The sequence below is a fragment of the Amphiura filiformis genome, chromosome 12 (genome assembly GCF_039555335.1).
Source record: "Amphiura filiformis chromosome 12, Afil_fr2py, whole genome shotgun sequence".
Classification (NCBI taxonomy): Eukaryota; Metazoa; Echinodermata; class Ophiuroidea; order Amphilepidida; family Amphiuridae; genus Amphiura; species Amphiura filiformis.
The window spans coordinates 10,462,892-10,487,188 of record NC_092639.1 but is presented as its reverse complement, the minus strand read 5'-3'; the positions used below and the strand labels follow the sequence as shown (position 1 = coordinate 10,487,188).

General features: G+C 37.5%; 1 protein-coding gene across 1 annotated transcript in view; it reads right to left on the bottom strand.

Annotated features, from left to right (window-relative positions):
• Positions 1–711: 711 nt before the first annotated feature.
• LOC140165773 (gamma-aminobutyric acid type B receptor subunit 2-like) overlaps positions 712–24,297 on the bottom strand; it is a 29,448-nt gene continuing 5,862 nt past the window's right edge. Inside the window, exons 3-17 of the mRNA XM_072189097.1 lie at positions 23,305–23,406; positions 20,980–21,045; positions 17,132–17,323; positions 15,097–15,360; positions 14,346–14,406; positions 12,434–12,614; positions 11,718–11,905; positions 10,726–10,885; positions 8,153–8,285; positions 5,923–6,030; positions 4,366–4,488; positions 3,435–3,599; positions 2,960–3,148; positions 2,308–2,439; positions 712–1,483 (exon numbers count right to left, since the gene is read on the bottom strand). Coding sequence (XP_072045198.1) covers positions 1,367–1,483; positions 2,308–2,439; positions 2,960–3,148; positions 3,435–3,599; positions 4,366–4,488; positions 5,923–6,030; positions 8,153–8,285; positions 10,726–10,885; positions 11,718–11,905; positions 12,434–12,614; positions 14,346–14,406; positions 15,097–15,360; positions 17,132–17,323; positions 20,980–21,045; positions 23,305–23,406 — 2,181 coding nt within the window. The 3' untranslated portion in view covers positions 712–1,366. The remainder of the gene's footprint in view (positions 1,484–2,307; positions 2,440–2,959; positions 3,149–3,434; positions 3,600–4,365; positions 4,489–5,922; positions 6,031–8,152; positions 8,286–10,725; positions 10,886–11,717; positions 11,906–12,433; positions 12,615–14,345; positions 14,407–15,096; positions 15,361–17,131; positions 17,324–20,979; positions 21,046–23,304; positions 23,407–24,297) is intronic.

The window sequence follows — 24,297 nt, the reverse complement described above, 5'->3', positions numbered from 1 at the left end:
AGGGATCACTTCCGGTATAAAACGAAAAACCTTCAAAAAATTTTATTTGCTAAGAAAAACATAGGACAGTAACGGTATGTTCACACATGAATTGTGGTTACCCAATTCATATGTGGTATTTTTTTATTTTGGGGTCAAATGTCATTAAGGGGTCACTTCCGGTCTGAGACGAAAACCTTCAAAATGCCCCTTCTGCCACAAATAACATGGCAAAGTGATGCCACGTGCACACATACATTGACATTAGCCAATGTCTATGGGGTTTTCATATATTTTGGGGTCAAAGGTCATTAAGGGGTCACAACACGGCTGTGTTCGTGGTCTTAGACCACAGCTAAGTCTAGTTTTCTTTCTCTCTCCTCTCCTTTCCTCACTCTCCCCACCTAAGCTTCCCTCTCATCTCTTCTCTAGGGATATGAACACCATATTGTAGAGAAATTATATGATATTCATTCCCTTTGTGTTTCCCCTCCTTCCTTTACCCTCCTGGCTCAAGCTCCCCTCTCCTCTTTCAGGGATATAAGTACCATATTGTGGTGAATATGGTTTCCTTTTTCTCTCCCCTCCTTTCCTCACCCATCCCACCCAAGCTCCCCTCCCCTCTTCAGGGATAATGAATACCATATTGTGGTGAATATGATGGGGTTTTTTCTTTCTCTCTCCCCTCCTTTCATCACCTCGCCACCCCCCTGCGAAGAAGAGAGTGGTTGATAACATTTGTATCTTGCATCAGGAAGGGTTTATCAAGACGAGTTGACAAAAGACCGTAATGTTGGCCTAGCTATAAGACTACATCGCGCCAAACTTTTGTTTATCACATTGGTATTAAGGGGTCGGATCTTAAGGAAGCGCTTCCACTCCTAGTTTGCCGATGAAATAAACATGTGATGTCACAAGTTCAAAGTCAATTTGCGTTCTGGCTCTTTTTACGATTATTTTAATGCTAGCATCGATCAAACATGACTGAATACTTTATGCATTGGCACAGTTACTATAACTATACCGAGATAAGATGTTGTATTCAATACGTAATTGTACTTTTATGGCCGCAAGTCGTCAGTGCGTAATGTCTTGAATACTTTACCATTTTCGAGTCCAACTGAATGCATCATCTCAAACATCAACTATGGCATAGTCTTATGCGTTAACTTAAATAATAAAGTATATGAACAATCAGTGGCGTAGCGTCACAGGGGCTTTGGTGGCACGTGCCTCACCCCATCGATTCGTTTAGAAATCCCATAGGAAAATTGCTGAAAACAGTTGGTGAAAGCACCCCCAGGATGACTCGTGCTACGCCACCGTGAACAATTCGCATTTTCAAACTTCCGAAAGTTTCGGAGAATCGCATATCCCGTAGATATTTTTATACACGATCCGTGGTACTGTTTGTATTCTCTGGGTCGATCACTGTTGCACCCATTGACTCCTTCAGACATTCTAGCGATCCGCTGTTGACTGCCTTTCGTATAGCCTCTTCAAGCTGCAAAAAGTGAAAGGAAGAAAGAATGAACCTTCGGGCCAGATTTACCTTTTGGGGGGCCCTGGGCCAAACCAAAAGTTGGAGGCTCCAAAACTCACCTTGAAGAAGGCATGTGCGCTCAAGTGGTCACGTTTTGATTTACAACTGGGGGCTAGGCTGCAGTGGCGGCAGAAGCATTACAATCTACCCGATCTTCATCTTTAACTCTTAATTTTAAAAAAACCTAACCTCACATGTGCCGGACGTGAAATCATTAAACAATTCTGTTATGATATAATGTACATGGGCGTACCAGGGCCACCGAACCAAGGTGGGGCCAACATTTCCAAATCGGCCCGTTGACCGCGCGTTGTCCAGAAGAGAAGAGCACTTTGTTGCACTCAAAATCTCCTTCTTTACATGTATATTGCTGATTGGCTATGCAAATTGCCTGGCTTACAGGTACCTTTTTTAAGGCACATAGACTACAACACATTAGAAGGCCTAACCACAGTCTAACTCAAATCTGCCACGACAAAAATTATATTACTCGGTGCACATCACAAGGTACATGAGGTATAGTCATTTAAAATACCGTTTGAAACCAAATTCAACTTGATTATGACCAAATTAGTAGTATTTGTGCAAATTTTTTCGCGCGCTTCGCGTGCAATTGTTTCATGAATTGAGAGGGCACCATTCTGCATCCTTGGCTTCGGGCGTATCAACCCATAGGTACGCTACTGGTAAGGTTTGCATTGAATGGCGTACACTTCCAAATCACATGTGGGCCTATGAGACAGAAGCCCGGTGACTATGTGTGATATCGTCTACCGATAACGTACCTTGACCATTTTCTCTCTGAGACGCCGTTTCTCTTCTGCATCATGAAGAGTCTGTTTCGGATCTATAGATCCTCCTTGACTTGCCATAGTTGTTACGGGCTTGCCTTCTGGATATTTATACACCGATATTACCTATATACAGAGTCATAACAAATGTATCATAAATATTGTTGGCATCCAATTTTATGCATGCATTAATTGAAGTGAACCTGGCAGGCCAAAAGGAAGACTCACATTTTTGTTATCCAGGACTGACGGTAGGCCGCGGTCCCGAGTCCGTCGTGTACCGACAACGAATAATGATAACCAGTGGCGTAGCTGCAGGGGGGGGCGATCCCCCCCCCCACTGGCAAAAATTGCCTATTTGGGCCCCCGCCCCCTAGTGCAAGGAAAAAGGAGGGGAAGAGAGAGGAAAAAAGAGAGAAGAGAGAGGGAGAGGAGGGAAAGAGATATTGGAATCCATACGATATGCAATACCATACGATTATTATCAATAATAAATTCGGTAGTGACGTTGCAAGTGTTGCAGGATGTTCTACGTAAAACTATGCCTACACCAAAACAAAGGTGCCAGGTGGCCTTTCAAAATTTAAGCAATCTGTGAAATCGATGGAAAATGTAACTACAAGAACACTGAGCAGTCATTACTTACTTTTGGTACAAAAATGACGATTAGAGTTACTGTTGTGCAGAAAATGACGAGGGTACCGGTGAAGATAAAAAGAAGAGGTGGATCATCATAAATGATGAGACTGACAGCTGCTCCAATACTGGATAGGATCACAACGTTATAAACGCTCATTCCTATGTATTTGCTATCATTCAATGCTGGTATAGCCACCTTTAGAATCAGAAAAGGAAAACAGATGAAAGTTTATACAGACAGCAAAAAAAATGAGGTACTAGTTATTTTTCACCCCTGTATATCCAAAGACCGATATTTGATCATATCATTATGAATTCTACAGACGGCCGAATCCGGATTCGGCTTTTGGTAAATTCATGTTACGCACGCATTATTTTTGAATTAGTGTTATTTATACGCAAAAATAAAATCTGCTTCCAAAATTTGACACACGATAAACCGTTTTAGAATATTGGGCATACTTTTTTTTAAAGAAGATTACCTTTCTTGTTTCCCACGCCAGGAATGTGCCAAATATTAACAGAAGACCTTTGTAAACACAGAGAGCGCTAAAGAAGTATAACATATTATTACATGAACAGTAGTTGAAATATGGCTGGATGATTTCACGCACTTCAGAGGAATCTTCCAGATCCGACAATGCGATCTGTAAAGCACAAAATATAAGAGAGGCGACACAATAATTGCTTTATATAAATACGATCTGTTGATATTTGTAGTACCGATATACTGTGCTATGCTGGTTTCATACATTCCTGCCGCTTTGTCGCTCTGACGACGATTTTGCTTCACTACGCAGCCGCACCAGAAATGCTAGCGGTGACCCGCGGCAGGCTGATATATCGATCACTCAACCGCTTTCCCAAGCGGCAGTATCGCCAGGAGTTGAATTCTATAGTCAACTCGCCGGAGCGGATCCGCTCTGAGTATGAGAATTGGAAACGATTTTTGGCGGTGCTGGGCGGCAACATTGGCAGCAGCCGCAGTGGTGTGCCGCTTAGCTTGCAGAAAAACACACGCGGCATGATTCGAAGCGTCATTCCGCTCAGGTGCATGCGGCAGAAAATATGAAACCAGCGTAAGGTCCTATTTGCGACGCATAGATTTTTAATGTCCACATTATTTATGACTCTCATGACTTTCAGTGACGCACCGGGCAAGGTTTTCAAGTGGGTCCGCTAACAAACATAATGAATAATGACTTCACTTGGACAAATGCGCTACAATGGCCACAAAGATAAGATGAATTTGCTGTTTGTGATTTCCGGCTCTGTGATTCGTCGATTTGAGTCTATTCTTGGACGTCCAAGATGGCATCTTGGACGTCTACGGTTAGTCGTATAATGTTAGGCGTCTTTTGATGCTATTGGCCATCCGTACTTGTCCCCCATCACGCCACAATGCCTGCTTACCTCAGGTTGAAGATCGTATGTAGCAACCTTCATTGGATCCACGATCTCCCATACAGTAAGAATGACTACGTCGACAGCGACGAGAATAGCTACCATAGCAAACAGCTGCCTATCACTAATTACCTATGTGATAGATGAAACATTTTGACGGATATTAAAATTAATCAATAGTAAAATCATCATCATCATTCATCACCATTATCTTCGACATCATCACTCACCATCACTCACCAACGTTATGGCAATAGCATCATGTAATGAGAAATTATTTCACTTTTATTAGGATCTGCATCAAACTTGGTAGGCGCAAGTTGCACAGTATTATTTATTATTTTCCATGTTTTCCGGGAAATAATACATTTGATTTAATATTTAATTGACCAATGAATGATTCGATCCGGTCTCCCTATTCAAATGATCAGTATTATTAAATCATTCTACAACTGGTCTTAAAATGAGTGACACCGCCATCTGTTGCTATTAACTTCTTTGCCGTATATCACACGTTTGGAAGCTTTGTTCGAGATCATATATAGACAACACGTAATTTGATAAGTTAAATTCCTCAATAAGGTATATGGGTTGAGGGGGTATCGGCCTTAAAAGAAACCGCTCAGAAACAATATTGTTCAATTTTGCCCCGCAACAACAAAAATTAAGGTTTTTCAGTGCACGGGGACGCCGGGTGATACTAATTTAATGATCTGGCGATTTCACAGAAAGGGTATTTCTGGTACAATGCGTCGTCGGATTCTGAAACCTAGCCCAAGTCTTTCGAACTCCCAGAAAGGCTCTTTATACGCAAATGAACAAACACCAAGGAGGGCAGTCTTCTCCGTGGCCAGTTTGATTCTGAGGGAGCAGAACCAAACTGGCTGCGGGGTCATTTTGCCGTCATTTTGGCCATGCAAATGATTTATTGTCACTCCCCTGATCTTAACTATGCTTCACTCCCCTGACCTTAACTATGCATAACCTTAACTTAAAAATGCATGAATGCGTAACCTTAACTATCACTGATGTCCTTCTTCAAACTTACGTAATTTTACAAAGAATTAGTTTATTCTTAAAAAAAAAAAACTCGCGTAACCTTATGTCATCGACAACCTTAGTTATCAAATTACATGTTTTTATATTCTATGGGGAACAATATCATGAATATAGCTTCAATATGCTTTATCTACTGCATATTTAATAACAACAGATTAAAATAATTGATATGATTATTTTAAAACCAGTTATAGAATTGATATAATCAATATGATTCATATAATCATTTAGTAAGGTGACTAGGTTGGAATGATTAGTTCATCGATATTTATGAGGTGTAAAGGGCATAATACGTGTAAGGAGGGGTGAGTTTGGGACACCTTGCAACGGGCTTGTTGTGTTAAAATTATTGTCGTTGACATTCTTCGTCCTGGGCTTCATTCACCTTCATTCACCTAGCACCGATGAAGGCGAATATTTTCTTCAATACAAATTAAAAGCAAGTCTAACTGAAATATCTCAAGAGTCGCAATAACAATTTTACTGTTTCTAATACTATACACTTACTATTCGCTGTGGTGTCTTCAAAGTCACGACGCGATAAACACGCCAAGTTTTACTGAACATGGCACCAAAGGCTAACACGAATCCAAGACATAGAAGCCAGTTTCGAATCTAAAATATTAAAAGATGGAAATCGGGGTTTTTGTTTCATAATCATGTAATCCATAACAAATCAAAATTGAACTTGAATTGTTATCGCAATCAAAGGAAATGTGAAACGGTGTATACAGTCTGTATCAAAATGATTGCTCTCCGTGATATTGGTAGCTATTGGTGTTTTTGAAACGCCTGCCTTTGGCCAAATACACCCTTTGATCCACATGGAATGACCCCCGGAATGACCAGTCTTTATTCTTTATACAGGGTGTCCCAAAAACAAACATTCCGCCCTATTTTTCTCCTATTTCTGAAACGTTGATCAAATATATTTTAGTATGTGAAGAAACTTTCAATCGTTAGCTTTAATGAACCAAAACAATTATATCAATCGGCTCACAATTTTGGAAGATATGCCCTTTTAAAGAAATGTACCCATTTTTCACTCTGTCCACGGATTAGGTTTGCTACATTTAAGATTAAAATGAAACCACGGTTAATGACACGGAAAGGCAGATCAGCATAGTAAACTCACTTCAGAAGAACAAAAGACAACCCAAACCGCCCTTTATCCCAAAAAGTGAAATGACTTATATTGTAAATAAAAAAATGTAAGAAAGAAAGAAATATAATAAAACAAAAAGGCATAACGAAGAAAAAATTGTAATTGCAAGTATAGCAAGAGAAGTCCCATCCCACATCCATAGCCCATAAGCCCACCAGTAAAGCCCATTCCCTAAATAAAATTTATTGTTTTATAAAGTTATCATTGAGGAATGTTTGATATTTATGCATAGTACGTGTACTCCTTTTCAATCTTTGACAATGTTTGAAGTAGCCAAACCTCCTCCGTGGACAGAGGAAAAACGGGTACATTTTTTTAAAAGAGCATATCTTAAAAAGTTGTGAGCCGATTGAAATATTTCTTTCGGTTTATTAAAGCTACCGAATACAGGTTTCTTTACATTTCAAAATATATTTGATCAATTTTTCAAAAATAGGAGAAAAGGAGTGCGCAATGAGGGTTTTTATGGGACACCCTGTACCTTTATTTTTAACAGTCTGGTCATTTCAAGTTGATCTAGTGGTGCATTTACGGGCATTTCAAAAACAGACTGATAACAAATAATGAACAATCATTTTGATACACCCTGTTTAAATCGCCAAAATGCTGTTTTGATTCGTTTACAGTATTTAATATGAAACAATGCGCGAATGATCTTTACAAACACAAAATAGTTCCTAGTTTAAGAACACAAATAATAATCCATTAGTAATATGCGATGTTTGGATAACCTGCTATATTATTTGAACCCCTGTCAAATTTTCTAAGAAAATGTACACTATATAGGCCTATGTAGCAGATTCCTATTGCTGACTGACCGAGAGGTACATTGCTGCCAGGTGCTTTGTGGCAACTCTAGAGTACCAGTGCAGTACCAATCCAGTATCATTGTGTTTACTGTACTTGTGGTTTTGATGTGTGTACTCTAGAGTATCCTAGAGTACTCTAGAGTTTGTTTCCAAAAGGCATTAAGTCCAATAGCTGCCTTGTGTCCCATTTTCTGGTATATTTTTACATAAAGTTTAAATGACATTTAACGATTGGAATTGATATGTTTGTAACTCTAGCTTATTCTCTAACTATTTGCAATATCATTTTGTCCCCTAAAATTCTTCAAAAAGGGTTACATTTGACTTCATTGGACTTAATGCCTTTTGGAACCAAAAACAATTATGTTATTGTTTTCTTTTATATTTTTTATTTTCTTCTATGCATGTGTGGGAGGTTAAAGAGATTTTCAATTACTTATTTTAAAGATAACCAAAAAATTGTTATTTACTATTCTACTGCTCCAATGTTATTAGATTAGCAAGGTTACTGATACTCTTAGGAATATCTTCAAATAAAAAATTCCACAAAGCAGCATTTGTATTTAATGCCTTTTGGAACCAAACTCTTCATATTCCAAGTGTATGGAAAGGTTAAGGTTGATTTAGAAATCTGTTTTTACAAAAATAAGGATAGAGATCAATATTGTCTTTTACCACTGCAACATAACTTACATGACAGATGACCTTGAAGGCTTCTTTGTACTTACGTGACAGATGACCTTGAAGGCTTCTTTGTACTTACGTGACAGATGACCTTGAAGGCTTCTTTGCTAAGTAGATGAGTGTCAAGACCAAACGTGACAACCCAGAAATATATCAGAATACCTCCCAGAATGATGAGATTATTCAGGTATGGGCTGGACATCTTAATCGTTCTACGGAAACAATAAGGTAATGTACATGTAGCATAATTTCGGAACATTTAGTAGCACAAATGTCTATCGCAAATTACCTGCTCTGGTGATACACCACCATGCTACCACTTTTTTCTTCATACATATGGTGTCCCGACCAAAACCGAACGTTAATTAAGTCCTTTTTTCACATCTTTATAAAACAGTAATCACCATTTCTTTGACCTTTTTATTTTATATAGAAACCGTAAATTTTGATGAAGTCGTGGCATGGTAAATTAATTCACAATTTTAGCATTTTGTCCACGGTATGTTCGGGATTTGTGTTGTTCAAACTCTGATGAGTAAACAATTATGTTAGGAATCTTTCCCTAAAACATTCCATTGAATAACACTTCAGTAAGCATGATATTTGAGATAAATGTAAACTACCAGCTATTTTCACTAAATTTGATTTTAAGGGTCAACTTGATGCAATCGTTTGAATATCACCGGTACGCAGGTTTTACAAATTGAAAGAGGGCATGTGCTAACATTTACCGAGATAATGCTTTAAATAAATAAATAAATTTTGAATTTATAAGGCCCCGTATCCATGGGCTGTTCCCTTGTGGCGTGTGCCCTTGTTCCGTGTTCCCATGTGACCTGCCACACAGACAACGATGGTTTTGTTTAGTGGCCGTATCCATAGGTTGTCTGTGTGGCCGGTCACATGGGAACAAGTGAACACGGAACAAGGGCACACGCCACAAGGGAACAGGCTCCCAGCCTATGGATATGGGGCCTAGAGCGCCTTTCTCCAGATCTTAGAGGACTCAAAGCGCTGTAATTTCGCTGCAATGGTGAATCATCACAATCAGATCGCATCAACTAGGTTGCTGCCGAACGGCGCACACCTATCCGCATTTAGATTGTAACATCCACCAATTGTGCAGCTCCCCAATTTCCATTGGGTGAAGGAAGTTTTTGATAACCAAACAACTAATCACCGATTTTTGCGATACAGGAGGAAACCGGAGATCCCGGAGAAAACCTGCGAGAGCGAGCATGGAATCGGGATAAACCAAGTGCACATGAGTCCTTGGGCCGCGTCGGGGCTTGAACCCGGGACCTCAGTGGTGCAAAGCGAGGGAATTACCGCTGCGCTAACTCGCACTTTGCAATGGGACACCCGTCTAACCGAATCATATCTCAGCTCAACAATCTGCAGGTATTATGAGTAAAATATATGAACTTTCATCTGACACAAATATCAATTTTTGTGGGGTTATATGTATAGACGAATCCAATTTCACGCATTCCTACTCCTCAATGGCAGCCATAGCCGCGACGGGGACCCAGCTATCTCACCTAAAATGTGAAATGATGCGGCCTTGAAGGGCATTTTAAACTGCATTCTATCACCCGTGTTACACGTAGACAAAGGAATGATGACAGTTTACAACACAAAAGAATCTAACATCGAATTTTAAGCGGGTTTAATCCACTCAATTGGGCACTCACAACACCTGTTTGGTGCATGCGGGGAACCAAATATGGGCGACCAAATCCTGACCATGACTTGACTCGTTGGATTCGTCTATATGGGATGAGGCTGTCAATCGAGCCACCCATATTTAAAACACCCACATACCCACACCTTCTGATATCTAAATTTACATCAAACGTTACGACATAATTATTGCTGGGAAAGTATTTTCTGCAAAATATTGTAACTGTATAACACTCTAATAAATTACTTCCACTTCCCTATCGTTTTCATTATTAATTTTATGTTCAAAATAAAATGGTCTTATTTATTGTCATTCATGTCTTTTGTGTAACTCTAGATTGTAACCTTACTCATTTGTTTTTATTATACTATTATTTGTTATTCAATAATATTTTCTGTCTGCTTCAGGTGTAGTCTCGGGCCAGACTGTATGTGGCTATCACGAACATATTTAGGATCGACGAGTGTCAGACCGACGCAAACTGGCTGTGTAGGAGACTACTTCAGGTGGTAATAAACTGGAACTTGACCTTTAATTATTTAAAGGTAAAATTAATTATATGTTGCCATTCCGTTAGTCTGCCTTCATTTTGTTTATTATTTTGTTTACTAACATGATCGAAGCAAACTATAGATGAGTTGACTTCTGACGTCAATGCCTGGCACTATGTGATAGATGAAACATTTTGACGGATATTAAAATTAATCAATAGTAAAATCATCATCATCATTCATCACCATTATCTTCGACTTTTTTGCCTGGCAGTATGCGTGCGCATCATATTTGGTTCAGGCCTCGTGTTTTTAAAACTCCCGCCACTTCACAATAAGGATATTGAATAGTGTAGTGGTTGCATATGGTTATTCACTCAAGCATATCGATATACCAGTCCTTGTCTTTGGTCAACTCATCTATAGTCAAAATAAGATCTAACATAACACAAGAGTTAAATATTTATCTACACCTACCTTTGATCCTTGAATTTAATGTTAAAACCCAGAAAAGCCAATGCTAATATTAAACCAACGCCAGACAGAGTGCACATTGAGTAGAAAGTAATCGGTGAACTGTACTTCATCACATGGACTATGACTGGTGGAGGAGTGTGGTCCAAAGGAACCTCTCCATCTTGAAAAGAAAGGAAAGATTGTTAAGCATGTTGATTTTAAGCATGCAATGAAAAAGAAACAAATATAGCTATACTTTGATCGGCTCATATTAAATTGGCGAAGACTCGTAACATCGTAGAATATATATAATCATTAGAATAATGTACACGCATTTGAGCGCACCACCTATGCTAGTTGCGTGACTGGATGTCAATTACTAGTACGCGAGCGTAAGGCGAAGCGTCCAAGCGCCTCTTATACGTTAGGGATACCACTTAAAAAAAAGAAATCCTTGATATTTTTGGAGAAATCCTTAAAACTTGTGTAGGTTAATACGGGTATGGATGGTGACTGTAAAGCTTCGAATCCTCGAAGTTGATATTGAGTTCGAGTGATAAGCCATATTAGCCACTTGAGATAGCCAGATGGCTGTAAACCCAGATTCCGTGGAGCAGTACTATTGATCTTTTTCATGCACTACGAGTTGCCCATTATGATCTCTAAAGTGGCACTTGGTGGTAGTATATAATCCATTCCCGGCATGAATGAAACTCAAGTGATAATTACTGGTTCGATAATGGATTCCTTGGTCAAGTCCGCAAGTATGTTAAGGATTTGTACCAAGTCCCTAAGATTCCTTTCCATGTCTGTAACGCATTAGGGATTTGACTTCGGGATTTCCCTAACGCGTTAGGGTTTAAATTGGACGCTTCGCCTAAGTTACTACTTTATTAATGCGCTCAGTAACAAAAACTTCATAATTTTTGTCAATTATAAGCCGAACAAACTATATTTTATGTCATTGACATAGCCTAATATTACGAAGTAAAAAATAATTCTCGTGTGTTTACCTGGCCATATTACCGAATCCTTCCAGTCCATAATGTCGTTTTTAACATCATATAAAGCAACAAGATGTTGGAGCAGCTGTGCTTGTTTTTCACATACAAAGTTTATTTCTTCAAAGCAATTTTTTTCTACCATCGTTTGAGACATAACATCCATAGATTGGCAGGTAACACTATCGTCGTCACCAAGCCTGTGAGAAATATATACAAATAAACAAACCAAACAAACAATGAACAAACAAAGGAAAGAGTGTGGGAAGCTATTTTTTCCACACAGAAAAGCAAAATGTGCACAATGCACGTCAATGAGCAGATTGACAACACTTCGGATGTCTACCAACCAAAAAAATGCTTATAAACTGATGATATTACTCATTAATTCTCTTCATCGTAATGATCCATTTTACTTGGAAGGGGATATTGTTACAACCCCCAAATGATTTACTATTAATGTCGTACCGTAAAGATTCGCCTAATGGCGCTCACTTGACAGAATTGGAATTTTAGGCACAACCAAAAGTACCCACCCGTAAAATTCCCACCACCAAATAAGGACACGTACACGGGACCTTAATTCTTGTTGGGATTTCAGAGGTGGGAGCTCTCTATTTGCATTTGAAATGTACCCCAAGACAAAGGAGCCCAATGGCGCCATTAGGCAAATCTTTACGGCAATACTGTTATATTGCTTTGTTACCAATTAACTACTTAATGCTTACCAAAACAAAGGTCCCAAGACATCTTCGTTTCGTAAGTGTTCCAATAACTCTTCTCCTTGAAGGGGTGAGACGTATGCGTCCAGAGATTGACAATAATTAGCCGCCATCTGATGCTCCAATGCTAATGATGGCGTTACGTAACAGGCTCCGTCAAAGTATTGCCATCCTGGGCGACAATTATCTGTGGGACAGGTGCATGACGTCGTTGTGATGGATGTCATAATGTTGGACTTTTATTGGAACTTTCGACGGCTTGTTGCATTAGGTAAAAAGATGGTATCTTTAACCCCTATTAACTATTAAACGTCTCTTTATCTCGCGCGGAATAGAGCCGTCTGTTCCTGACATTCAAATATATATTATTACTTTCTGTCTTTCAACGCTTTCCTAATATAAACATTTTCTTACGTATTTAATGAGTAAACTCATTTTCCTGATCAAACACTGCCAATGAAGCTGCCATTCTTGTTCGATCAGACGAAGAAAGGTCGTCCAAAATGACATACATCACAATGGCAACAAATAAACGTATTTTGATGAAGAAGCGTGCACAAATTTCAATATTTTGATAAGTCTGTTTAAGTCACTTTTGGTGAACAATTTTAATAGCTCCTTGCTTAAATTGTACGACAGACTTTTACGACGGGTATTCATTAAATACTAATTGAGGTTTCAATAGATTCGCCGTCGGACAAGCATAAAACTGTGAAGCTTTCGGCTGACTTCTTCAGGACAAAACTATTGACAATTCTGCATGTATAGACTGTCCCTTGTCTACTGGATATCGTTGTGTGCTGCCTCTTGCCCAATGAAGTAGATTGCCCCTTGTCTACTGAAGAGATTGCAGCTCTGAAAAGGGCTGTTGTAGTAGGTGCCCCGTTCATGCTCTAGATTTAGTGGCTCTGAAAAGAGCCGTTCTTGTAGGTGCCACTTTCCTACTGCAGATTAAGTGGCTCTGAAAAGAGACGTTGCAGCAGTCTGTCACTAAAAGGTTGGTGGCTCTGAACCCAGGGCTCTGAAGAAAGTCGTGTAGTAGGCGACACTTTCCTACTGAAGAGTTGGCAGCCTTGCAAATAGCCGTTCAAGTGAACTTCCCACTTGTCAACTGAGAAGTTTATGGCTCTGAAAAGAAGCAAGTCTCTAAGTTTGGTCGACTTGTATAAATAGGCCTTGACACCTGATCGGTTTAGTAATCGACAAATTTTGTCTGACACTCCTTTGACATATGGCATGAATACCTTTAACCTTTGTGCTCATCTTCAACTACCATTTTATTTGTAAGATTCTCTGTCTTCTAACTTGATCGACCTTTTCATTAGTATTTAAGGGTAGCCATTGTTATTCAACGCTTTTTTGTAAAGTAAATTAAATGTATAGACCACACTAATTCTTGGCGGTGATGGCGATCGATACTGGTCAGTGTGAGTGGGTTTCCTATAGATAAAAGCGCAGACTAGATTCTGTTCTCTGTACTTTGACATCACGAAATGAATTATAACCATTTTTCTATGGTAAACTGAATACAATGATGTTGACTATTAAGATATTGAAAGAACTTGGTTAATTTAGCTTTGCCATTTCACCAAACCACAAACGTATCATCGACATATCTGAACCACGCTTAACTGGTTTCTAAGGATACGAGTCTGATGTTTTGTTTCAATAAAGATTTCGGATGTTAGGGGGAAAGGAAATCCTATCGCTTGACCTTCTTTCTGCTCATAATATTTTCATTTGAAAAAATTGTAATATTTCCAATGTTTTGATACCGCAGCCCAATTCAAGGGCTACCCTATTATCTACATGTTAGTTATCTTTTTATAAACACACCGTACAGGCCTATATATGCATATTGAGATCAATGCCTGTAATTTGGCAATGCTGCAGAGCTGCAGATACGCTTATTATTTACCTTGCAATTGGAAGATTTGAGTTATCCCTACTCTGTCCCCTGTCCTGAAGCTAACTGGTCCCTAGGAAGATAAGAGAATGTTTTATCAACTGATGATTGGTCATAAAATATCGCGAAAATATAACTCGTTGTGATCATCGCATACTGACGAATAACACCATAAAACCGTCCCCGCCCTTATCTCTTTGTTTTGTTCTGACTATAGAGGGCGACATTGCCGATTGTTTTCCGATTGGAAAGCTCTTTGCCTTTGTCGCTACTCGCGCTCGGCGAATCGCTTAAATCAATTCATGTGTTAGGGACGGTTTATAGTATGTGTTATTCGGCTTTTTGCTTGCGACTTTCACAACGATATATATAAAATATGACAACAATTCCCTCAACATGTTAAGTGTTTCAGTCAATATTTTGGACACACATACCATTTTTGTATATTTGCTAGAGAATATCTATAGATGAGTTGAGCTCAATGTTTATCAACAAAGGCAAATGACTGGTATATTGATATACTTGAGCGAACTTCATACAATCACAACACTGTTCAATAGCCTTATTGTGTGATGTGGCGGCATTTTTTAAAAGCACGGGCTCTGAACAAAATATGATGCGTGCGCATACTGCCAAGCAAAAAAACAACAATGGAAATTGTGATAATTCGAGCGCATACTGCCAGGCAATGAATCACATTATCTATAGGAGAAAACCATGCAGGAAATAGACATGCTTTGTAATAACCTCCTCATCGACTTACCGTTGCACCGATAAAGTCCGTCTCTGCTAATAGATCAAAAAACATTCTCCCCATCTCTACATCATCATAATTGAAATCTTCTAGTCTTCGAATCGTGTTGTCAGCAAACCTCTTCGTCTTAAGAATTTCTGCTGATTTATTCAATGTTAGTGCTACGGCCCAAGCAGCGTCGTATCCGAACGGTGCGTAAACGTTATTCGTGAAATCACGATATTCGGGCCATTGGAGGCGCTCTTCGTAGAAAGCTAAGAAATCACCAGAGTTCTTGTAAAAGCACAAAAAGCAAACAATAAAACATACTTGAAAAGCTGTCACTATCATGGTAGTTAAAACAGAAACAAATTCTATTTACACAAACAAATTATCAAAACTGCAAATGTAGCCATTTCATGTATGATGATCATGTTTCCTGCCTTAATGTGAATGGGTGTGGTACCGCGTGAAAGGATTTACGAAACACATTATAGAAAGTAGTTTCACCCCCCCCCCCCCCCCCCCAACCCATTAAGAGATAATAACTCAAATTGTGACGTTCCACTTTTGGGCAGGTTATCAATTTTGAGGTTTTTAAATAGAGATATTTTGCTCCACAACGCCGTTTTCCCAATGAAATCGGGCATTCCTAAGCGAAGATATTGAGTTCGTAAGTTATGGTATTTATAAAATTGGAAATTGAGATATCGGCCTTTAAAAATATTATTGACAGTGTTGAGAGTAGGAATTACCTCGAAAAATGTCTCAAAAAATACAAGATGCCAGTTATATTCCGATCTGAAACTATCAGACAATATTTTAAACATTAATAACATCACCAATTTGCATCAAACCCAAATTGTGAAAAATCACCCCGGGCAGATTTTTCGCTATTTCTCTATTTACGATCCTGCCCAAACGTGTCTGGTTTTGACATGTAACGTCACAAATATATATGCATCAAATTCTAAAACTGATATAGCAATAGTTTTCAATACCTCCTGCGTCTTAATAGCTCACAATGTGTTGCCATGGTGAAACTTTGAATGAAAAACGTGTATATTTAAAAACAATTGCACCTAAACCCATTGAAAATGTTGCTTTTGTGCTTGATTCAAACATTTTAATGAAATTATTAAAATAATTTCATTCATTATGAATTAAAATGGACAAAACCCCTCCTAACAGTTATTCTTAATATCATTTCAGCATTTTGAGTAAAGAATAATACAATTAAAATTTGATGGAAATCGTATAATAATGGCTTTAAGCGATGGAAATAATAAAAACATATCAGTTTGCACTTTGGAATGCACAGGCATTTACAATTTGTTGTTCTTCATTAGCTTCTAATGACTATACATTTATTGATGTATGTTCTGTGACTGTATTGTGCAATTTGGATATCAGTTTTACAATTTCTTGTTTTTCCTTGAATATCATTAGTTTCTAATTACTAGAGTCACTGACATTTACAAATAATAGGCTATGTATTAAATTTTAAAGATGTTATGTGACTGTATTGTGGAATTTAAATGTCTATTGATTTTACAATTGCTTGCTTTCGTTTAGTAACATAAGCTTCTAATATATTTTTAGGATATTATGTGACTAATTTATAAATGATACTTCATTGAAGCAAGTTGAAGTAACGTGGCATCAACCTGTACTATATCTACCGGCTTCAGTGTTATGAAGACGGGGATGGTGGTCTGATTCTGGACTACAAAATAAAGTAGTCGACAGATAGAAAATTTTGCGCTGCGCATTTTGATACCTCATTGATCTGTACGATATGACTTATGAATAAAAGAGAGCTTTTCAAAAGTGACAAAAAATTGCATTGACTTTCACCCTAGAAGCATGCAAATGTTGATCACAGCGGAGCGAGCGTTCATCTATTAGGCTGTATTGAACCCGTAACAAAAGGTAGCAGAAATCGTCTTGAAGGAGGAAATATCTAAATTTGTCACTTTTGAAATTCGACCATTTGTTATTCAAATGAGTACAGCTTAGTGAATAAAATCGCATCGTCGCATTGTCGGCGCTATTTTCAACTTACAATATTTGCAATAGTGTTATCCTTGGGATCACCAAGTAGAGTGCTGTCGATACATAAGTAGCCCCTGACAGCTTCTGTCATTTCTGCTGGTGTGCAATTGATGCTATCATCTTGTTTAGCCCACCAGCCCTCCGTATACCAGGCAATTATCATCCATACGTAACCTTTGCCTGTCAAACCGGCCTTGTATGCCTGTAATAAAACAAGACCATGATGCAGTCATGTCTACAGTAGAATTCATCTCGACCTTTGCAGGACTTAAACCCCATTAAAAGCTATTAAACCAAGATAACACTCATTGAAACAGCTCAACTGATTAAATCGGATCTTCTCTGGTTGTGCACAAGTGTCTGTTTTACATGTGCGATATCGCAATAAAGCTGGTATTATAGCTTCAGTTGGGTAACCGATTATAAAGGAAACGAAAGGAAACAATGGTATGTGTACCTTTGTTCACGAAATGAGACAATGGCGTGCTTTTTGTAAACCAGCATTCTTGCATTGTTGACTTAACACGGTTTGGAAATAATTTCTTCATATTTTTGGTGTTATCTGTCGTTTACATATCCTTCCTAAAACACAAAAGTGCGACCCTCTCCAAACACCTAAATTAGCTAAAAATTTAGGACATGTTACAAAACTATATTGTCTAGAATTTTAGAAGAGTACTTTTAATATTGGCCGGTTATTTTTCACACAGCGACGTTAACTAGGCAATGTACTATTACCTATAACATTAAGGGCTGGGGTATGAACGTTTGGACAGTATTTATTGTGGGACATTAGAGCACATCAGACATATCGAATTGCATTCTGAATATGAAGAATGTCATTCTGATATCAAATAATTTTGATTTTTTGAAATTCACAATTTAATACACATTTTATGGCAAATCATTAAAATTGATATTTTTGATATTTAACAGTACTTGAAGTAAACTTTATAAATCTGATGATTTATACTTAAAGTGTATGTAGGTGGGATGAAAAGCCGACGATCAATTGAAAATTTTGACCTTTCGTATTGAAGATATGGATTTTTTTCCCAAAACACCAAAAAAGATTAGGTCTTTTTGGGAAAAAAATCCATATCTTCAATATGAAAGGTCAAAATTTTCAATTGACCGTCGGCTTTTCCTCCCTGCTACATACACTTTAAGAATATATCATTATATTTATATAATTTACTTCGAGGACTGTTATATATCAAAAATTTGAAAAATATCAAATTTTTATAATTTGTCATCAAATTTGTATTATATTGTGATTTTAAAAAAATGAAAATTATTTGATATCAGAAAGACATGCTTCGTATTAAGAATGCAATTCGATAGGTCTGAGGTGCTCTCATGTCCCACAAAAAATACTGTCGAAACGCAATAAACGCTCATTTTGGATCCCTTAACTAAAACACCAAAGTACGAATATTTCCAAACATCTAAATTAGCTAAAAATTTAGGACATGTTACAAAACTATATTTTCTAGAACTTTAGAAGAGTACTTTTAATATTGGCCGGTTATTTTTCACACAGCGACGTTAACTAGGCATATCCCCATACTTTTAACGTAGGCTATTTGTAGAGGTCACGCGTCAATGGGAAAGAGCACTGTGTATTGTGTATAGGAAAACGGACAGTGACCGCTTGTTATTTCGGGGCCAAGTAGACAGAGTTGCACCCGAGTCGTACCGGACAACTTTGGACATTTTCAAGTGCTCAACTTTTCAGCCTCATAATAACAACAACTGTTACGTATAGAGTGTATTCAATAAACCCAAGCGGAACGAGAGTTGCTAAGTAACCGCTACCCGAACTATAAACACAGGCATGATCAGACAACGAGCGTTCAATTTCCCCATAGCTTCCCACGTTGTACAGACGTCAATCGAATTTGGCGGTGTTGGTTTGTTTGCCCTCCAAGTTATAGCATCGTTCACTTTGTGTTGAACATTGTATGTGGGCCTCACAGTAATAACGTAAGAGGCCGGTCGACTGCATCCGTCTTTACACGCTTTTCAATACGGAATAAAGGCTAACCTCTCGTGACATCATCCAAGCAGCAAAGTTCATACGTGTAAAGACGGATATGCAGTTTACCGTTCAGTAAAGATCACTGTGATATCATTTCAAGTGGTCACTTTCCCGATTAAGCTAAACAGCCTAATTTTATGCATGAGCAATCACATCAATGACGTAGTAATGAATACCCTATATAGAACATCTTAAACGGTTCCAAAAAAATAAGTCCCCCCAAAAACGGCTTGATCAATGCTCTTGTTTTAAAGTTGGAACATAGGCTGATTAGTTATGCATCAAGTGAACGGAGTTTTATTGTTATCTTTTATCATCTTCACTGAGAAATACAGCCATTTATAAAATATTCGGCCAAAAAAAATTGCACTTTTCTACATAGGCTTTTTATGCATGGCTTTAGGTTTCAGACCTCTTTCACTTGAAGAAAATCAATCAAAAAGAAATGTTCCTATATTTTTTTTTATTAAAATAACCTAAGTTAAGATGTTCATGAATTAATGTTTACACATTGCAAACATGTTTTATGGTTCAGTAAGTAGTCATATAGCCATTTATGAAATTTTATTCATCAACAAAATGTGCACTTTTCTAAATTGGCCTTTTGTATGCATTAAAATGCGTAAATTTAACAATTTTTCATTCTAATTAATTTTATTAGGAAGGAACAACTGTAACTTCAATGATAAATCTTGTGTTCATTGATTAATTTAACCAATGGACCAACAGATTACTGGTTAGATATTTTATGCTGGATCCCTATACAATTGTTTCATTGGTCATTCCTTGAATGGTTCAAAAACATTTATATGTGTTGCCGTTATCAAGACTCAACTTGTTACAAGCGGACAAGTGAGGGACAACACCAAAGGACTTTGCAGCAAATCCTGCAGCATCCGGGGAACCAGCTTGACCAACAGGAGAGAAAAACGATGCTTGGAAGCCATCTCACATGACGGAAGGCCTATTCATTATTGAAAGACATCAATAAGCTGCAGCATTCATTGAAATTTATTGACTGAACCATACAAACTGTTTTTGAATGTGTGACACTTAAATCAGGAAAAGCTTAAATTTAATTAAATTATGTTTCTTTAGACAAATTGAAGCATAAAACGCCTATGTAATGTAGAACATTTCAACTTTTTTTGGCCGAAAATTTCATAAATGCCTGCATTTTGCAATGAAGATGATAAAAAGCAGCAACAAAAACCCGCTCACTTGATGCATAACTAATCAGGCTATGTTTGAAACTTTAAAACAAGAGAATTGATCAAGCCGTTTTTGGATTATACTAAAATGTCTTAGGGGGGGGACTTTCTTTTTTGGAACCGTTTAGTTGTAATTCGCATTGATTTTTAAATTGATCTTTTTTCGGTCTTTCCCGAAAGCCTGGGCTATTTCTTAATTACGTCATTGTAGATGCACACATCGTTAGAGTGAGAATTCCACCAACGTTGCAGTTCAGTTTCAGATTATTATTCCTATACCCCCGAAAAAACCCCAAAACAACGCACAATCTTAATAATATTAGATCAACACAACAAATTCCTGCAACACCAGTTCTTGGTATTAAATGTTTATACGTTTTTGTCATTGTCACAACCGCTTGCTTCAGGCCCACATTTTGCTTTAAGAAATTCTGCTTTGTTCATAGCTTAGAAGCGCCGGAAAAGTAACCAAAATATTACGTGCCGGGTTCGCATGCGGGCCTGGCACAAAAAATGCCCATCCAATACCATTACGTTGATGATATTAATGCAATGAAATAATTAATGCATTAATGAAGCGCAGCTTAGATTTACAAGGTTCTTTACCTCACAGAATACACGTCTCGCCATTCCTTCGTAAGTATTCAAAACAACAATTTTAGCGTCCTTAATCTATGATGAAAAATTCAATGATAAACAACATCATTATTACTAAGTATTGTCATTTTACAGAATAACACAGAAAATTAATACCAAAATAGCACACAAACTGAAAAAGAGTATTACAGATAAAACAATGTAAAGGAGTAATGAAAAACATTCCGATAATTGGATTAAGTTATATCTTTATTGAAACGCGATGTCTGAAATTTCTTAATTCCGTCTGTTAGCGAGTACATTATGGAATTAAAAAAATATATGTCACATCAAAGCCCTAATCGTATCAATTTTGACATTCCCGGTTCTTGATAATGACCATATTTGCATCCCCTGGAGTAGCACTGACTTAAAAAATATTATATTTTTTGGGAATCAAGCAATATTTGCAATTACTATAATAACGCTTGTGTTTTTCATTACTGGATCAATTCAAGGTCATGTGCTGTTCATTTTAAGTTAAGTTGACATTCTATAAGAGCATTATACTCAATTTAGATGGAACACATGGTGTATCCGTATAATTTCTATATAAACATCTCAAAAAAAGTAACTAACCCCCCTTAAATAATTAGAGAATAAACGATAGGAATTTTTATTTTGACTATCCTCTACCGTGTGATAGACGACAGGCAGGTCCAATATTTTGAGTAGTGGATGCCGGCGTTTATTCTCATTCTTAGTCAGTTAAATATTATTTTAATAACTGTAAACTATTTTTTAAAGCAAAAATTAAGTTACCGTCATAAAAACTCCCCTTTTTCTAAAATGAACTAAACTTGTTCACATCTTTTATTGCGCGTACTGCAAGCGCGTGCGAGTATTCCGCACTGCGTCTACGCATGCAACGCGATACATACGCGAACCTCTATGAGCGTGTTACGCGTTATCAACACTCATGATGACGTGGGGTCGTCTACGGCCTGATAGACGACACCCAAAATCGTGCGATTGTCCAATCAGATTATGTGTCTACGTAATAGACCACTCCCATTGACTAAGAATGACCATTATTCAAAAACGGGCTAATTACAAATCTGTAAAATGCGTTGGAAGCAGAATTTATTTCTGCACAATTTGACACCTCATTTGTAGCAATTGACTAAATATTGACGTCACAGCGTAACCCAAGATTTAAAAGTTGCAGTAAATTGTATTGATTTTGTATTCAGTATATAATGGAAGGAAATCTGTGCAATGATATCTGAGTGTTTTTGTACTGTATGTAAGTGCAACTTTCAAATCTGGACCTCACTACATTAAATGACCGGTGTTTTATTGTTTTCTGGGCTATCGTATCAAATGAAGTGTCAAAATGCGCAGAAATAAATTCTGCTTCCAACAGATTTGTAATACAATAGCCCCTATTTGAATAATGGCCATTATTTACGGGGTTAGTTACTTTTTTGAGATGTTTATTAATTTAGGTCAGAAATCGTTTACATTATACACTCTTAAGATCGACCATTTGTTTTGATTTGGTCCCTGGTCATTCTGGTACTCATAAGATCAGGCCTTATTCGATTCTTAGTCAAAGTTGTGATCCATTTAAATATTACTGACCATTAACTAAGACCATCCATTTGTTTTGATTTGGTCGTCAAATATAAGATATTTAATGATTCCTATAGTCAAGTTTTTATCCATTCCTTGACCCTATTGGCACAATTTGATACAAATTTGACCATATCTGACATGGAACGGGTTTATATTGACTATATAAGCTCAGACCGTCCACTTGTTTTAATTGATTTTGGTCGTCATATAAGATATTTTTTGATCAAGTTTCGAATCCATTCCATGTCAAGTATGACCCTATTCCGTGACACAATTTGATAAATATGGCAAAATCTGATATAGAACAGGTTCATTCGTGACCATGAACTAAGATCACTCAGTTGTTAGATTTGGTCAAAAATACGACCTTTTTCAATTCCTAGTCAACGTTTCGATCACAATTTGATACAAATAGGACCCAATCTTTATTTGTGACCATGAACTAAGATCACCCGCTTATCGGTCTCTTAAAATCCCCGATTGAATATTCAATCAAAAAAGATTTCATCGGAAATTTTTCGGGGCCCCCTTTACAGATCTCCCCTCTTTTTGATATGAAAATTATGGGTCAACCTCATAGAAAAGCATATAAACTCAATTTTCCCAGGAAAATTTGTGGTCATTTTTTCAGGTCAAAAATTTTCAGGGCCCCCACTTTTTGCATCAGCCCCCCCTAACAAGTGTTTGTGAACGGTCCCTTATGTCTCACAATCTCACCTTCAGCACCTTGACTTGGTTGCTAGGGTTTTCTTGAAAACTCTCTGCTCCTATAATTGTAATGTTATCTTCCTTCAGTAACGTCAATAGATTATCTACGGTCTGTAAAATCAGAGAAGAACCACGGAACAATGAGTTCTAGTGCGCTGTTCCACTTACAATCCTTACACCTTCTGTGGAAGACATAACCTTAATCTCTCACACAGGGGGGGGATTTCAAATGGAGTCACCCATTCAGGTAACTCCAATTGAAATTCATGTTTGGAAGAATAAAGTCATGTCTTCCATAATAGGGGGTGTGGAGTTCAACTGGAATACCCCAATGCATAACAATGGCTAATCCAAAAATTTTCGGAATGAAATGTTTCATACATTTTACCGTTTCATTTAAAGTGGTTATCCTCCTGAGCATTTTGACACCTTTTTTATGGAAATCGGTTAAAAATGAGAGAGTGCGGGCACAGTAAAAGGGATTTAACCCCACCTCTTTTTTCCACATTTACGATCATTCTGAGCAAGTATTAGTCTTTTAAACGACCTTCTGTATTTATTTACTTGGTTCTAATTCTAATTTTTAATGGGGGTTTTAGATCAAATTTACGATACGAATCCCTCCCCCTAATCCTCCTCCCCCTAATCCTCAACCACCTTTGGCACATTTCATGTGTTTCATGCCAAACGTCATAAAAAAATAATTAAAAATTATTTTAAAACAGGTTAAAAACATGAGTAATATAGAATAAATTAGCCTCAATTTAAGACCTAATTGAATCTTCTAAGTGAAGGAATACTCAAGAAACAGTGTTTTGAAATCCAAGCTGCACATCAAAATGTAACAAAACCACCTTTTGGGGTACCCCAGTATATGACACAGAATCATATGCGTTAAAAAGGGAGAGCAGATCCTGATCAAAAAAAAAAAAACCAGACTGGTACATTTACGATGAAAGTTTGTCAAAGAGATGGAAATAATCACATATTTAATGAAAGAAC